The following is an 18,462-nucleotide window of genomic DNA, read 5'->3' as shown; positions in this document are numbered from 1 at the left end:
TTAGAGCAAGAGAAACAGGTCAGTAGAGCGGTTGTAGAGCCAGAGAACCTGGTCAGCAGAGCTGCTCTAGAGCCAAAGAACTAGGTCAGCAGAGCCGCTCTAGAGACAGAGAACCAGGTCAGCAGAGCTGCTATAGAGCCAGAGAACCAGGTCAGCAGAGCTGCTGTAGAGCCACAGAACCAGGTCAGCAGAGTCGCTATAGAGCCAGAAAACAAGGCCGGCAGAGACACTGTAGAGCCAGAGAACAAGGCCGGCAGAGTTGCTGTAGACCCAGAGAACAAGGCCGGCAGAGTCGCTGTAGACCCAGAGAACCAGGTAAGCAGAGCCGCTGTAGACCCAGAGAACCAGGTCAGCAGAACCGCTATAGAGCCAGAGAACCAGGTCAGCAGAGCTGCTCTACACCCAAAGAACCAGGTCAGCAGAGCCGTTGTACAGCCTGAGAACCAGGTCAGCAGAGCTGCTCCTGAGTCAGAGAACCATGTCAGCAGAGCTGCTGTAGAGCCAGAGAACCAGGTCAGCAGAGCTGCTGTAGAGCCAGAGACCCAGGTTAGCAGAGTCACTCTAGAGCCAAAGAACCAGGTCAGCAGAGCTGCTTTACAGCCAGAGAACCAGGTCAGCACAGTCGCTGTAGAACCAGAGAACTAGGTCAGCAGAGCTGCTGTAGAGTCAGAGATCCAGGTCAGCAAAGCTGCTTTAGAGCCAGAGAACCAGGCCAGCAGAGTCGATGTAGAGCCAGAGAACCAGGTCAGCAGAGCTGCTCTACACCCAAAGAACCAGGTCAGCAGAGCCGTTGTACAGCCTGAGAACCAGGTCAGCAGAGCTGCTGTAGAGCCAGAGAACCAGGTCAGCAGAGCTGCTGTAGAACCAGAGACCCAGGTTAGCAGAGTCACTCTAGAGCCAAAGAACCAGGTCGGCAGAGCTGCTTTACAGCCAGAGAACCAGGTCAGCAGAGTCGCTGTAGAGCCAGAGAACCAGGTCAGCAGAGCTGCTATAGAGACTGAGAACCAGGTCAGCAAAGCCGTTGTAGAGCCCGAGAACCAGGTCAGCAGAGCCAGAGAACCAGGTCAGCAGAGCTTCTGTAGAGCCAGAGAACCAAGTCAGTAGAGCTGCTGTACAGCCAGAGAACTAGGTCAGCAGAGGTGCTTTAGAGCCACAGAACCAGGTCAGCAGAGCTGCTATAGAGCCCGAGAACCAGGTCAGCAGAGCTGCTGTAGAGTCAGAGATCCAGGTCAGCAAAGCTGCTTTAGAGCCAGAGAACCAGGCCAGCAGAGTCGATGTAGAGCCAGAGAACCAGGTCAGCAGAGTCGCTGTAGAGCCAGAGAACCAGGTCAACAGAGTCGCTGTAGAGCCAGAGAACCAGGTCAGCAGAGCTGCTGTAGACCCAGAGAACCAGGTCAGCAGAGCCGCTGTATAGCCAGAGAACCAGGTCAGCAGAGCTGCTGTAGAGCCATAGAACCAGGTCAACAGAGCCTCTGTATTGGCAGAGAACCAGGTCAGCAGAGCTGCTTTAGAGGCAGAGAACCAGGTCAGCAGAGCCGTTGTAGAGCCAGAGAGCCAGGTCAGCAGAGCTGTTCTAAAGCCAAAGAACTAGGTCAGCAGAGCTGCTGTAGATCCAGAGAACCAGGTCAGCAGAGCTGCTGTAGAGCCAGAGAACCAGGTCAGCAGAGCTGCTGTAGAGCCAGAGAACCAGGCCAGCAGAGCTACTGTAGAGCCAGAGAACCAGGTCAGCAGATCTGCTGTACAGCCAGAGAACAAGGTCAGCAGAGCTGCTCTACACCCAAAGAACCAGGTCAGCAGAGCCGTTGTACCGCCTGAGAACCAGGTCAGCAGAGCCGTTGTAGAGCCGGAGAACCAGGTCAGCAGAGCTGCTGTAGAGCCAGAGCCAGGTCAGCAAAGCCGTTGTACAGCCTGAGAACCAGGTCAGCAGAGCTGCTTTAGAGCCAGAGAACCAGGTCAGCAGAGCAGCTTTAGAGCCAGAGAACCAGATCGGCAGAGCTTCTTTAGAGCCAGAGAACCAGGTCAGCAGAGTTGTTGTACAGCTAGAGAACAAGGTCAGCAGAGCCGTTGTAGAGCCACAGAACCAGGTCAGCAGAGCTGCTGTTTAGCCAGAGAACCAGGTCAACAGAGCTGCTGTAGAGCCAAAGAACCAGTTCAGCAGAGCTGCTTTAGAGCCAGAGAACCAGGTCAGCAGAGCCGCTGTACAGCCAGAGAACCAAGTCACCAGAGCTGCTTTAGAGCCAGAGAACAAGGTCAGCAGAGCAGCTCTAAAGCCAAAGAACTAGGTCAGCTGAGCTGCAGTAGAGCCAGAGAACCAGGTCAGCAGAGCTGCTGTAGAGCCAGAGAACCAGGTCAGCAGAGCTTCTGTAGAGCCAGAGAACCAGGTCAGCAGAACTGCTGTAGAGCCAGAGAACCAGGTCAGCAGAGCTTCTGTAGAGCCAGAGAACCAGGTCAGCAGACCTGCTGTAGAGCCAGAGAAACCAGTTCAGCAGAGCTGCTTTAGAGACAGAGAACCAGGTCAGCTGAGCCAGAGAACCCTGGTTGTAATTAAGTACTAGATATATATACATTCACACTAGGATGGTTTTCTTTTCTTTACTACTTGCTTTTTTTTCGTTTTTCTCAACCTTTCATAAACTTAGATGCCGTATCACTGGCAGTTAGCATGAATTTTGTTGAATTTACGCGGCATTGTGGTGCGGTCTGGATGTTTAAGATCACTTTTTCCAAGTGTGTATATGTCTTGATTGTGCTGCTTCTCGGCTACATTCTGATGAGGCTCTGAGGGTTATTTATACACCTTGGCTTTAAACTGCCAACAACGTATGTGCCCTGACTGAGGGATTTCCACTGCCTCAGTACATTGAGGCCCAGGGGGATTTTTTTATTGATGGATTCAGTTCCTTGCTAATACCAGATGTTTCTGGCTGTAGGTCCAGGTGTATCACGGATTCAGCTTCTCCTGGTTTCACAACTGTTTTTCAGTTGGAAGTGTTCAAGCTTCACTGGACACCAAAAGGTGGCAACACTGCTTAAGAGCAGGATTTTCTCTGGGATATATGTGTTCGCATAAAGTGAGCGGCAATCGACTGGCATCTTTAAAGCATTCTGCCAACGACATTGGGGCTTATTTACAAGCCCCTTGTGCCGCCGCTGCGTCACCCTGAGGTCTACTACATTTATTGTAATTTAAAACTTCCTGTATCAAAATGCAAAGTTGTGTGAGCTATTAGCCTTACACTGGCTGAACAACTGCCTCCTACCATTGGACTGTTACGAGTGTCTACAAATCGAAGATTGTATTTTGGGAAGTAGATGATGCACTTCATGCCTGCAACATAAAACACGCATTTGCAATGCAATAGGGCTGGCATTACTAAGAGTTTGAGCTATTGGTGTTGCAAATGATAATGTTTTAGTTTTTGTAAAAAAAAATTCCAGCAGTAGCATAAGTAATGAAATAAAATCCACGTAGATCACCAGTACCACCACCACTAACACCACCACCACCAGTACCAATACCACCACCGCTACAACCACCACAAGTACCATGACAACCACTACAATTATTACTATTACTACTCTGTGGTGATAGTAATAATAATAGTGGTAGTTATGGTACTGGTGGAAAATTGCTATTATAAATTACAATACCGGTTAATTTTTCAAAAGCCATTGCCACTTACAATACCGATAGCCCTAAAACTCGCAGTTGTGAGACCTAGTGCATTGTTAATGCCGGTTTCCTTTGTACTTATCCAGGCAACCTCCCAGGCACTCGTTTTATCACTTAGTCCTGATGAGATCCCTATACCCTAATTGGTATTGAAACGTCGTCGACACATACATCTTCAACTCTATACTGTAATTTGTATCTAATTGTGGAGTATGAGATGTAACTCTGATTGACGTTTTGCTTACTTACATTTTCACAAATTAAAACGTCACTTTTTAAGTCACTTGCCTGTGGTAAGGAAATCTTCTGATTTCTCATTACCCTGACACGTCTTGCTCACTTACTTTTTTCGTATATTATCTTTGCATTGAACTTAATTGTTAATAAACATTTATTTTTCCATTTGATAAATTCATAATCCCAATTTTGATTGCTTAAATTGTGTTATTGTTCTAATTTAACGTGTATGGGACCACTGTTCTCTTTAACATACGTCCACCCTTGGTCCCTTCAGACTCTCGGGGTCTCCTGTTCTTTTTTCATGGTAGGGGACATGGCACACAGGGATGTGTGACATCTTGTGTTTTCACTTTTGTCTGCACCAAGACATGCAGCCTGCGTGTGCTTAATGAGAGGTTCCAGAGGGTGGCACAATTTGTGCCTCTTTAGTACCTCAGGTCTAGGTACCAGGGGTACCACTTACTAAGGACTTGCACAGAGTGCTAAAGGTTTTGCCAATTGGGGAAAACAATTGAATATTTTTAGGTAAAGAACACTGGTACTGGGGACCTAGTTAGCAGGAACCCAGTGCACTATAGTCAAAAAATGGCATCAAATACGAGGCAAAAAGTGGGAGGTACTGCAACAAAACCCATTTTCCCACACAGCACTTATGGAAACAGCCTTCAGAGTGGCCATTACATCAGTCCCTAGAATTAATGAGCTTCAGACATCATTAGCTGTTTACTTTTTTGTTACCAGTTTCAGAATAAGGTATTGTCATCTGGACAGAAAGCTCATTCTCCCATGTGCAAAGCAATGACTGTTGCCCGCTTTAGGAATATACTCTATAGGCGGGGTCCCTTGAATTATGCAGCACAGGAGGACAAAATTATGTGGCAGGGTTGAAGAAAAGTCAAAATACGCGTTCTAATGCGCACATTTTGAAATAGTATTACGCCATCATTTTCTAATTATTTCACATGCTAACACTGAAGGGGCAAACGCTTCACGTCATTAGTATGAGTTAAACATTCAAGTACAGTACCTCCTGAAAGATGACGAGCCAACCTGTGCATAGGACCTGTCACTGCACGGTTATACGGGTTGTCGCAAATTTAGTAACTTTAGATCCATTTGGGATAGAAATAATTTCTATTGTAAAAATCTGCAAGGTATGTAGCAGATGATGGATTAAGTGGCAAATGCGTCAAATCCATAGTGATGTGAAAAATGCTGCAGACCTGCATAATTCTATAATGTTTTATGTAAATTTATTGCATTAAATACAATTAGAAATCCACATAATTCCGTCTCAGGCTGCTGCTCATATATATGACTTTTGACAGATTTTCCCCTTTAGATATTGGTTCTTTTGTGGGTAAAGTGCGGGATTCCTGCATTTTCAGGAATGTTCTGCGGTTTGACTTCATGGATAGATTCCTTTAGTGCAGAAGAAAGAGTATAAGTGGCTTTCCTTCTTCGTGCCCTAAGACACGAGGTGAAGAGGTGGGTCGCAATGGTATTGGGGTGCTAGGTTTGTTAGATGCCAGTGGCCTTCATCACCATAGACTGCAGCTTGACCTGTAGTTTCTGTAGAAAGGACCACATTATGCCCACCCTGGAGCTGGCTGCTGGTAAAAAGAGCATCATGTTTAGGGTCGTAGTACTTGTTAACGGAGGCCTTTTTAGAAAACTCTTCCATCTGCTAACCCCGTTCTCTCAACAGTTCTTCTGTTAGACATGTTAAATAAGAGTTTAAGGCTTTTTTGGTTGAAGCTGCTAATCACTGGTGCTTGTATTGCAAGTCAATGAAAGTCCCTCCTGAAGACCTGGGTCCTCTACCGTGGTAGTATCGTAGATGTTCGAGCTGTACTCCTGTTTCCATTTGGTCAATGGCACCTAAAACTAGGCTTAATGTTGTGCTTGTAAGTGTTTTTTTCTAAACAACACACATGGTAATACAGTGCATAAACACGGTGGTCACACATCGACTGTAAAGACATGGGCATTTATGCATAGGTCAATGTTTGCTTGTAGACAGACTCTTCACATGCACACAGACCTGGTTGGCTACACAAGCAAAGCTCGCCATGTAAAATACAAACATGGGCACACAAAAAGAGTGAAGCATCAATGGTAGATGTCCAGCTACTCAAGCAGCAAAGATGGAGCGAGAAAACGCCCCCTTTGAGTAGAAATGGAGAGAACCCCTTTGTCGCGGTGCGTGGTGGACATCGTCCACCTATGTTGGAGTGGTGTGAGAAGCAGAGGCTCCCTGAGCACTGATTGGCTGTGTTGGATACAGCAGTGGGCAGTGAATTGACTGTGTTCTTGTTGTTCGTAGGTTTCTCTCTGCGGTGTCCTCTGAGCTCTTGCCGCTTCCCCTCCATCCTGGGAAACGCCGGACACAGTCTTTGAGCGCGCTACCGAAGGATCGGGACTCCTCATCTGAGAAGGATGGACGCAGCCCAAACAAGGTCAGGACGGAGAACGCTGGAGTAGCAGGGAATATGGGTTTTGTGAGCCAGTGGTCTGCACAGTGGCAGTGCAGGCCACCTAAACATCAAAGGATAGATAGGCCAGGGTGGAGTGCACTCCTACGGTGAGAAGGTAGTGCTGATGTGTTAAACTTGACGGCATTCTAGCATAGTAATGCAGAGGAAACCAATGGAACAGGTCCGAGCCGGAGGGTTGACCATGCCCTCGTTGTTGGGAAGGTGGCATATGGTTCAGCAGTTGTTGTTGGTCCTTTTCCTATTCGAATGTGGCACATGCGAGTGGAGGGCACCTTGTGAAGTGTGCAGTGCGGGTCTGTGCAGAGGGTTGGAGGGACCCTTTCTAGAGCGGCAAATGAAATTCTTTAGAGGTGCTACCTAACCAACTTTGTCTTTCCAGAGAGAAAAGGACCACATCCGACGGCCAATGAATGCTTTCATGATCTTCAGCAAGAGGCACCGGGCCTTAGTTCACCAGAGGCACCCCAACCAGGACAACCGCACGGTCAGCAAGATCCTGGGCGAGTGGTGGTACGCACTGGGGCCCAAGGAGAAGCAGAAGTACCACGACCTGGCGTTTCAGGTACCAGTGAGCCACCGGGGCCAAGGGAAGAAGCTTATTCAATTAGGGCTGGTTAGTGAAGAGTACTCCTATTCAGAGCCTAAGTACAAAGGAGCTTCGGGCGAAGTCCAGGGTTATGTACTTGATTCAGTTTAACGCCCGTGCCGGCAGCTGTGCATCAGCTGACGCACTGAAGTATCCTTGGACCAGAGCTAGCTAGACAGGTGGTGCTTAGACTAGCCAGTAAAAATACCTTATACTAGGGCATCGAAAGGGGACTAGGGATAGGTCAGGTGCCCCTCATGAAGAGATACTTCATGCCCTACAGGGTAGAGATGGGACTTTAACAATACAAATCTTGATATGCAATAGCTTATTTCTGGTAAAGTCTTTTCTTGAATGCCCCTGTTAGTAAGAAGTAATTCTGGTCATTATCATTTACTGAATTAAAAGCAGGAACAATCTCCATTAGGCATATGTTAATTGATAACTACTTAAAAAACGATGAGGAACCCTGCTAAATGGCCAATTTTGTGAACTCTGGGGCGCGGCCTAGCCTTGGGTGGATTCCAAGGGCAGGCTGAAGTTACTAGGCAGTATCCTGTGCGAGTGCCTTTGTTTACCAGCGGTGTATAAGGGCAGTAATGCGTGCACTGCACATTGGATACCCAGCCTTTTAGGCTGTCTCAGGACAGTGAGAGTAAGAAGGCAAGGCGTATTCAGGAGGTTGGACCTCCAGTTCATTGCGACACAATAAATGATGCATAATATCATCACTGTGAGACAATTGGGGGTATTTCGTGCTGTGGTTGTGATACCGCCCCTTGTAATACACTACAACCCTTCAGGGACCAGTCAAGCCACGTTTGTTGAACCTCAGCTCAACCCTGACTAGCTGGGGCTTTGAGCAGTCACGCTCCAACACAGGAACAAGAGTAAAGCATTTGAACTGCACTAAACCAATCGAAGAAGAAACTCAACACTCAAAAAATCATAAACCAATTGATAAAAATCTTATATTTTTATGAATTTTTGACACCAAAATGACCACTATAGGATTCCATAGATATGGATTTTACTAGGAATAATAAAAAAAGACTTTTCACTTACCCGCTAGCAAGCTTTGACAAAATCAACAAATTTAACATTTAACAACTTTTTCGAGAAGAACTTTGTCAGAGTGGAATGCGGTTACTTAGAGTTACTGCGGGTGGCCATCTCTAGCAGGGAGCCAGTCAAGGGGACCAGCAAGGTCCGAAGAAACAGTTACCTCAACAGGAAAAGCAGTCTTCAGTCCAATTCCAGTGTCAGTGGTCCCTTGACACTTACTTCTATAGAGTGGTCCTGATGCAAGGGATACAGGGGACTGAAGCCGCTTAAAGATGCTGAAGGTGCTGTGCGATCAACTGGGCCTTCCTGGGGCCACTTTGGCTACAGGGGTCAACTTCCCTCAAAGTCCACTTTGGTCCAGCAAAAGTCTAGTCGCCACTGGATTGCTAGACACCGGGCACAATGAACTCAGTGGTTTCCTTCTTTGGCGATAATCTTGCCACCAAACTGTACTCCAACGACTCTCCCATGTCCAGCAGACTCGGTTGTAACTTTGGAGCATCGGGTTTCAGTCTCCTGGGTTACACTGCGATGATCTGGTGATCTGGCCCACCAACTTGCCCAGGCTGACTTCTTCAGCTTTTGTGGCCCTATGCTGCGATCAGGAAGTCAGCCAGCTGACTCTTGGACTCTCTGCTTCTGGTTGGGTTTGAGTGACAACTTCTCCATAAGCAGGACACAGCAGCCACCTTGACTTTGATTGCCCTCGGAGCAAAAGTTGTAGTCTAACGTAGGTACAGCCTCTTCTTTCCCAGGCCCTGGGTCAGTAGGGTAGTCCTTCTTTCGTCCTCTTCTTCAGTCAAGCGAGATCTGAGTTTTGGCTGCCAGTGGTGCCCCTTTTATGACTGGAAAGTGCCCTCTGGTGAGGTTGCGGTACTAACCAGTAGGCTACTAGGTTCCCTCCTGCCTGATTATAGCTTCCTGTGAAGTGCGGCATCTAGCTATCCCAGTGTGCTCTATTCTGTCTACTCCCAAGATGTTGAGCCCCTTTCTTGGTGTGTGGAACTTGGTAGCCCACCCTAGAAGAATGGATTCCTGGAGGCTGCACACCCACGGAAAAAACGTTTGGCCAGTGTGTCCCGATACCAGCCTGTCTACCCAGACAAAAGAGAAGCCCCTGTCGAGTGTGGTTACTATTTGACCTTCAAAGGTGGCTTCCCCTTTGAAACACTACTTTTGGGTCAACACCCTGTGTCTCTTCCTGCCGGGAGGAGATAACAACTCCTCCGGCGGCAGGCCTCTATTGATACTTGTGCTGGGAGCCATTGACACATCTCCCCAGGTGGGCAGAAGGTTGTCTCATGGCCAGGTTCAGCAAATGACCTTTAGAAAACTGGTCAGCACCCTGGCAACTTTCTATAAGTTGGAAGTGGCAACAGTATAAATTAATGTTCGAGGTATATGAGCTGCAGATTGTACACTTAGCATAGATCGCCATCTGGTGTTGGGCCCGGATGTTTGCAGTTTGTTTTTCTTCTTGGACAGTCTTTGGAAGTCACGAGTTTGGTGACTCCTCCTTCGGTCCGTACTGCGCATGGGCTTCGGCTCCATCCTCAGATTGTTTTTTTCCGCCATCGGGCTCGGATGTGATACTTCGTGCCCCGGCTTCGAACTTCTACGGTTCCAGCCTCGACGGAAAATCCTCGTTTCTTCGAGTTTCTTCATCATCATCTTCATCTCTCGAAGCGGCACTTTTCTCCATCCCGTACATCGGCACCGGCCTTCGGGCCCTCCTCGACTCCGGTCCCGGCCGATGGAAAGGACTCCGTTCAAAAAGTGCCCAAAATGTGGGTCTAAATTTCCCCACACCGACCTCCATCAGGTGTGTAATCTTTGCCTCTCTCCAGAACACGAGGCCAGAGACTGCCCCGCCTGTAAGTCTTTTCGATCGAAGAAAACCATCCGGGATCGAAAAGCTCGACGCACCATGGCGCACTCATCGTCTGCAGCTCCACCGGACATCTTCGGAGACGGCGCCGAAGCTTCGGGGCAAACACACACCGAGCAGGAAGAAGACGTCGTCAGCGCTTCCGAGGCCGACGACTCCGACGTGGAGGACATCACACCGGCGCAGCGGGCCGTGAGTACTGTGCCCCCTCCCACCCCCGCGCCCAAAACCAAAGAGACTCAGGTTACTCCCTCGCCTGCCGGCCTGGGCAAAACCAAGACCAAAGCTTAGATCACCCCACCTTCGGGCCCGGTGTCGAAGCCTCCAAAGTCTCACGGCAGCTCGGGATCGAGCCAGCCGACGCCCGGTGCCGAAAAACAGCATCCGGCACCGAAGAAAGCAATATCCAGCTCGACTCCGAAGCCACCGGTGCCGAAGCCTGGACTGTCGGTGCCGACCAAACACAAATCTGTCGGCACCGATGCTCCGGCGCCGAAAACTCCTTCGACGCCGAAAAAACCGGAGGCCCCAAAAAAGCATGGCGCACACAAACCATCGAAGCCCTCGGTTCCGAAATCACCGGTGCCGACGGACGATTCGGCGCCATTGGCTCTGTTTACACCAGACCCTTTACAAAAGACTCTGTCCAAAGATCCAAAGACTGGGCTATTGACTTTAATTATCAAGAAAAGACGCCTTGATACTCCGGCTCCTCCTCCACCACCCAAACGGAAGGACTCTGCTACTTCTCCCCTCAGAGTGCCCTCCCCACTACCGCCTCCCCTACCTTCTCCACCTCCTCCACCCCCTCCCCCTCCCAGGTCTCCGCCACCTTTACCTCACTACTCTCCGACCCCGTCCCCAGATCCGGATGACGGAGACCCGGACAATTATCCGGCGGACGCCCCAATGGATCCCACTCCACCAGGGACCCCAGACCCATGGGAGGATTACAGTAACCCTGATGTACCCGATATACCTCAGGACGACCTATACCCATCCAGGCCGTCTCCTCCAGAGGACTCCTTAGGGTTCCATCATTTAGTGCAGAGAGCAGCACACTACCATGGGGTGGACATGCACACTGAACCAGTGGAAGACGACTTCTTACTGGATACATTCGACATACAGGACAAATCCACTTCTATCTTACCCATGCTTAAGGGTGTCACCAAGCATGCCGCAGAGGTGTTCAAAGACCCTGTCAGGGCCAGGGTACTAAACCCTAGAATAGAGAAAAAGTATAAGGCGGCACCCACAGACCCTGCATACATTAAGGGCCCTGCTCCCTTAGATTCCCTAGTTGTCTCTACAGCTAGAAAGCGGGCTAACTCCCAGTCCTCAGGAGAAGCCCCACCGCCAGACAAGGAATCCAAACTCCTAGACGCGTCTGGCAAGCGCACCGCCTCTCAAGCTGCAAACATGTGGCGCATTGCAAACACACAAGCGCTACTTGCGCGCTATGACAGAGCACACTACGACGAACTTGAGGCTCTTATGCAGCACCTCCCCGAGAAACACAAGCGTAGGGCTCATGAGCTAATACAGGAGGGTAAACTCATTACAAACACCTCCATTAAGTGTGCCCTCGATGCAGCCGACACTGCTTCTAGAGCCATAAATACCAGTGTCCTGCTTCGTCGCCATGCCTGGCTCAGGATCTCAGGGTTTAAGCCTGAAGTCCAGGCGTCCATACTCAATCACCCCTTTGACCAACAAACTCTCTTTGGGCCCAAGGTAGACGAAGCGTTGGAAAAGATGAAAAAGGACACAGACACAGCAAAGTCTATGGGGGCACTCCAAACACAAGCCTCTAAACGTTCCTTTCGACGCTCCTCCTTTCGTGGCACAGGCAGAGGCTTCTCCACCGATAGCACCTCTACCTCCTACAAATCCCCGCCTCAAAATACCTTTTCAAAGGGCAACCAAAGGGGTGGTTACAGAGGCAACAACAATAAGGGCAGGGGCAAAACTAACAACACCCGTTCTGCCACCCCGCCCACACAATGACTTCCCTCCGCTCCCCCCAGACCATTCCACTCCGGTCGGGGGCAGACTACAAAACTTTATCCACGCATGGGAGTCCATAACATCGGACAAATGGGTGACCCAAATCATTCGGTCAGGGTACTGTCTCGAGCTAACATCTACCCCACCCAATATCCCACCAAGGCACCGCCCAATGTCTCAAGAACATTCCACACTGCTCAAACAGGAGGTACTCTCCCTCCTCCAAAAACACGCTATAGAGCAGGTCCCCATCAATCAGCAAAATCTAGGGGTTTACTCCCTATATTTCCTAATACCAAAGAAAGACGGGACCCTCAGGCCCATTCTGGACCTCCGGCCTCTAAATGCCTACATACATTCAGACCATTTCCATATGGTCACCCTACAACAAGTCCTCCCGCTCCTCTGTCAGGGAGACTTTCTCACAACCTTGGATCTGAAAGACGCATACTTTCACATTCCAATACACCCCTCTCACAGGAAATACCTCAGGTTCGTGGTGGACGGACAACATTACCAATTCACGGTTCTCCCCTTCGGGGTCACCACCGCACCACGGGTGTTTACCAAATGCCTAGCGGTAGTAGCAGCACACCTCAGACGTCAACACATTCACGTCTTCCCTTACTTAGACGACTGGCTGATAAAAGCCGCGTCTTACCACCAATGCGTGCAGCATACAAACAGCACCATCCAACTGTTCCACCAGCTAGGCTTCACGGTGAACTACCAAAAGTCCCACCTCATACCATCTCACACAAAGCAATATCTCGGGGCCACTATAGACACCTCCAAAGGTATTGCCTATCCAAACTCAGCCAGAATCACAAGCATTCAAGCCTTACGCAAAACATTCCGTTCGAGGCATATGAGCTGCAGATCACACACTGAGGATAAGATCGCCATCTGGTGTTGGGCTCGGATGATTGCAGGTTGTTGTTGTCTTCGGAAGAAGCCTTTGGTCACGAGGTTGGTGACTCTTCCCCTGGACAACAGTGCGCATGGGCATCCACTCCATCGTCAGATTGTTTTTTTCCGCCATTGGGTTCGGATGAACTTTTTTCCGCTCCAGCAGAAAACTTCTAGCAATCAATTTAACTCCTTAATCTTCATTCCATCGACTTCGAAATCAACTCGGACCGGTTCCGGAAGCGGCTGATGGACAGGACACCCTTCAAAAAATGCCCCCAGTGTGGAGCGAAGTTCCCCCACAGTGACCACCACGAGGTTTGTAACCTCTGCCTGTCGCCGGAACACAACGAGTCCACCTGTCCAGCTTGTGCCGCTTTCCGTTCGAAGAAGACCCTCCGGGACCGAAGAGCTCGACGCCATATTATGGCCAAACCAGCTCCAGAACCGGAGGACATCTTTGCTCAAGATGTTCCCGAAGACGACACCGAAGATCTCGAGATCGTGTCCGAGGCCGACGATTCCGATGACCTCATCACTCCAGGGCAGCGTGTGAGTACCACCCCCCCTGCCCCTGCCCCATCCAAAAAGACAGTGGTCAAGACTCCGCCAGCTGGGCCCAGTCGCGACCGGAAATCCTCTTCAGAAGCCCCGCCCTCGGGCCCGGCTCCGAAGACATCTAAGCCTGTAGGTGGCTCGGGCTCGAGCAAACCTCATGTGATTGTGCCTTTAACACCCTCGGCACCGAAAAAACCACTGTCGGCACCGAAACAGGCTTCGAGACCGAAATCTCCTTCGGCACTGAAACGTTCCTCGGCACCGAAGTCTCCACCGGCGCCGAAACGTTCTTCGACATCGATGCCTAAAAGTCCCTCGGCACCGAAACATACATCGGCACCGAAAACTCCATCGGCTCCGAAAAATCCATCGGAACTGAAACATCCTTCGGCACCGAAAACATCATCGGCACCGAAAACTACGTCCACACCAAAAACAGCTCATAAAGACCCGAAGCGGGCGTCGCCGCCACCACCTTCGGAGCCAGATGAACTTTTTCGACCAGATCCTACTCAAAAGCGGATCTACATCAATCCTAACACTGGACATGTGACTGCCATCCCATATAAAAAACGGAAGCTGGACACTACACCTCCCCCAGCTCCCATACGGAAAAAGGACTGTGCCACTTCACCACTTCGTCCTTCTTCTCCTGTTTTACCTTCTAACCCGTCCCCCCCTCCTCCTCCTGTTTCTCCTTTACCTTTACCTTTACCACCTCCCTATCATTCACCTCCTCCACAGGATGATAATGATGACTTAGGGGGAGGGGCGGACCCTGATTTATTTAATGATCCTGTTGATCCAACCGACCCGTTTACTTTTCCAGACACAGCACCGGTAGATGACTGGTCTTATCCAATGCCTGACATGCCTGACCCCACTACCTACCCCTCCAAGCCCTCCCCTCCTGATGACCACCTAGGGTTTGGCCAACTAATAAATAGGGCAGCAACGTTCCATGGTGTCACTATGCACACGGACCCCCTTGAGGAGGATTTTCTCCTCGATACCTTTGAGCAGTCACAAAAAACTGTTCATATACTTCCCATGATTAAAGGGGTTATAAAGCATGCCACTGACGTCTTTAAAGACCCTGTTCGAGCGAGGGTTCTCAACCCCCGCATCGAAAAAAAGTACCGACCAGCCCCGCAGGACCCTGCATACATTAAAGCCCAGCTCCCTTTAGACTCCTTGGTCGTATCAAATGCCAGGAAGCGCGTTAACTCACAGACAACTGGAGAAACGCCCCCCCCAGACAAGGAGTCTAAGCTTTTAGAGGCCTCAGGCAAACGAGTCGCCGCACAGGCGGCGAACCACTGGCGTATTGCCAATACCCAGGCCCTGTTAGCTCGGTATGACAGGGCACATTATGACCAACTTGAGGACCTTATGCAACATCTGCCTGAACCCTTTAAGTCCCAGGCCACTGACCTCATTCAAGAAGGCAAATTAATATCTAATGCCTCCATTAAATGCGCCTTAGATGCGGCAGACACTGCTTCTAGGGCGGTCAATACTAGCGTCTTACTCAGACGACATGCCTGGCTCCGTATTTCCGGTTTTAAACCGGAGGTTCAAACCGCAATTCTGGCTCAACCTTTCAACCAAGAGCAGTTATTTGGCCCTGCAGTGGATACTGCATTAGAAAAAATGAAGAAGGATAATGAAACTGCCAAGTCTATGGGAGCACTGCAGTCTCCTCAAAACCGGGGTTCCTTTCGTCGCTCCTTTTATAGAGGAGGCTCCAAAAACACATCAACTGAGACCACGTCCACCTTTAAAAATTCTGGACAAACATCCCCTAACAGAGGTTATTTCCGGGGAGGTTATAGGGTAAACAATAACAAAGGCCGAGGGCGGGGCAATAATAACAACACCCGCACCTCCCCAGCCACCAAACAGTGACTTGCCACCACTCCCCCCAGACCATTCCACTCCGGTCGGGGGGCGACTCCAACAATTCCTACCTGTCTGGACTTCCATCACCACAGACAGATGGGTAAGACAAATTATCCAGTCTGGCTACTGCCTCGAACTCATACAATCCCCCCCAAACATACCACCCAAACAACGCCCAATGTCCTCACATCATCTCTCTCTCCTCAAACAAGAAGTTCAATCCCTGTTACAAAAACATGCGATAGAACCAGTCCCCCTTCAACATCAGGGAAAAGGGGTATATTCTCTATACTTCCTCATTCCCAAAAAGGACAAAACACTAAGGCCCATACTGGACCTCAGACTACTAAACCAGTATATACATTCGGATCATTTTCATATGACCACTCTCCAACAAGTCCTCCCACTCCTACAACAGGGAGACTTCCTTGCCACATTAGACCTCAAGGACGCATACTTTCACATCCCTATGCATCCCGCTCACAGAAAATATCTACGATTTGTGGTAGATGGGCAACACTATCAATTTACAGTTCTCCCATTCGGAGTAACAACAGCACCCAGAGTGTTCACCAAGTGCTTAGCAGTCGTGGCAGCGCATCTCAGAAGACAACAGATCCATGTCTTCCCCTATCTGGACGATTGGCTCATAAAAGCCAATACATACCAAAAATGCGTTCTCCACACTCATCGCACGATTCAAACTCTCCACGATTTGGGATTCACTATCAACTACCCCAAATCCCACCTACAACCTTCCCACTTACATCAGTATCTAGGAGCAACCATAGATACATCCAAGGCCATTGCTTATCCCAGCACTGCCAGGATAGCCAGTATACAAAATCTCATCTCTCAGTTTCAAACTCATCCATCACTTCCAGCAAGAGTGTTCATGCAGCTCCTAGGCATGATGGCGTCATGCATCTCCATAGTCCCACACGCACGACTTCAAATGCGTCCCTTACAGGAATGTTTAGCACAACAGTGGAACCAAGCTCACGGACAACTTACCGATCTGGTGTTGGTGGACAGTCGCTCACATCGCTCACTGAAATGGTGGAACACCATCAACCTGTCCAAAGGGCGACCGTTCTTAGAGCCTCTTCCACAAGTTGTGCTAACTACCGACGCATCTCTCACGGGGTGGGGAGCCCACCTCCTTCACCATACCACTCAGGGCAGAGGGACCAGTCAACAAAAACTGCTCCACATCAACCACCTGGAACTCTTAGCAGTGTTCCTAGCACTAAAATCCTTTCAAGTTCACCTAAAGAACAAAACTGTCCTCATACGCACAGACAACATGACGACAATGTATTATATACAGAAACAGGGAGGGACACACTCTCCCCAACTGTCCCAACTGGCACAGCAAATCTGGAGATGGGCAATTCCCCAAAACATCTATCTGTTAGCAGAACATCTCCCAGGGATCCACAATCAAGTGGCCGACCTCCTAAGTCGCCACACACAGGAGATCCACGAATGGGAACTACACCCCAAGGTTCTACTCCCCTTCTTCCAAAAGTGGGGACAACCAGACATAGACCTGTTCGCCACTCCCGAAAACACAAAACCCAACCTTCGCCGCCAGATTTCCACACCCACAGTCCAAGGGCAATGCCCTATGGATGAACTGGTCAGGCAGATTTGCGTACGCCTTTCCGCCTCTCCCACTAGTTCCATTTGTGGTACGCAAACTGAAACAACAGTCACTAACACTAATACTAGTGGCTCCCACTTGGGCACGTCAACCGTGGTTCACCACGCTTCTAGAACTATCCTTAGTTCCACATCAAAGACTACGCCTCTCCCCGGATCTATTAACCCAGAACCATGGAGAAATCAGACACCCAGATCCTCAAACACTGAACCTAGCGATCTGGCTCCTGAGGTCTTAGAGTTCGGTTACCTCAATCTCCCTCCAGACTGTATGAATATCATAAAGGAAGCCAGACGCCCTACTACTAGAGCGTGTTATGCCGCTAAATGGAAACGATTTGCCATCTACTGCGCTAATAATGACATACATCCATTGGACGCTTCCATCCAAAACCTCATTTGCTATCTACTACACTTGCAAAGATGCAATCTAGCGTATTCCTCTATACGTTTACACCTAGCAGCCTTGGCAGCCTACTTGCAAAATAGGCAACACCTGTCCCTTTTTAAGGTACCAGCCATCAAAGCGTTTATGGAAGGTCTCAAAAGAATCCTTCCCCCAAGATTGCCACCTGCACCAGTGTGGAATCTCAATGTGGTTCTAACAAGACTCATGGGTCCCCCATTTGAACCTATGCACAAATGTGAATTACAATTCCTAACATGGAAGGTAGCTTTCCTTATCGCAATCACTTCCCTACGCAGAGTAAGTGAAATACAAGCCCTTACACTAGAGGAACCTTTCTTACAACTACACCGTAACAAAGTGGTTCTTAGGACAAACCCTAAATTTCTTCCAAAAGTGATTTCCCCTTTCCACCTTAACCAATCAGTAGAGCTACCGGTCTTTTTCCCAAACCCAGACTCCGTAGCTGAAAGGGCCCTACATACCTTAGATGTCAAAAGAGCCTTGCTTTATTACATCGACAGGACAAAACCCTTTCGAAAGACAAAACAACTCTTTGTTGCTTTCGCACCACCACATAAAGGCAACCCAATCTCCAAATCAGGTATAGCCCGGTGGATAGTTAAATGCATCCAAATATGCTACCTCAAGGCTAAACGTACACTTACAGTTCCCCCAAGGGCGCACTCCACCCGTAAAATAGGGGCTTCTATGGCCTTCTTAGGTAACATTCCCTTAGAAGACATTTGCAAGGCAGCCACGTGGTCTACCACGCATACCTTCACTAAACACTATTGTGTTGATGTGCAGGCCAAACAACAGGCCTCCGTGGGCCAGGCTGTCCTAAAAACTTTATTTCAAGCTGCTGCAACGGATACAGGCGACCACCGCTAAGGGGAAGCACTGCTGTTTAATCTATCCTCAGTGTGTGATCTACAGCTCATATGCCTCGAACGGAATATGCTACTTACCAGTATGCATCTGTTCTTGGCATGTAGAGCTGCAGAGTCACACACGCCCGCCCGCCTCCCCGGGACCTGTATCTGTTCCAGCATCCGTCTT

The 18,462-nt window shown here is 49.3% G+C and overlaps 1 protein-coding gene across 1 annotated transcript in view; it reads left to right on the top strand.

The window, feature by feature from the left end:
• CIC (capicua transcriptional repressor) overlaps positions 1 to 18,462 on the top strand; it is a 786,494-nt gene that overhangs the window by 334,867 nt on the left and 433,165 nt on the right. Inside the window, exons 5-6 of the mRNA XM_085615585.1 lie at positions 6,240 to 6,372; positions 6,791 to 6,973. Coding sequence (XP_085471711.1) covers positions 6,240 to 6,372; positions 6,791 to 6,973 — 316 coding nt within the window. The remainder of the gene's footprint in view (positions 1 to 6,239; positions 6,373 to 6,790; positions 6,974 to 18,462) is intronic.

Source organism: Triturus cristatus, chromosome 7 (genome assembly GCF_964204655.1).
Source record: "Triturus cristatus chromosome 7, aTriCri1.1, whole genome shotgun sequence".
In the NCBI taxonomy this organism is placed as follows: Eukaryota; Metazoa; Chordata; class Amphibia; order Caudata; family Salamandridae; genus Triturus; species Triturus cristatus.
The sequence above is the reverse complement of the archived record's forward strand: the minus strand, read 5'-3'. Positions and strand labels throughout refer to the sequence as shown.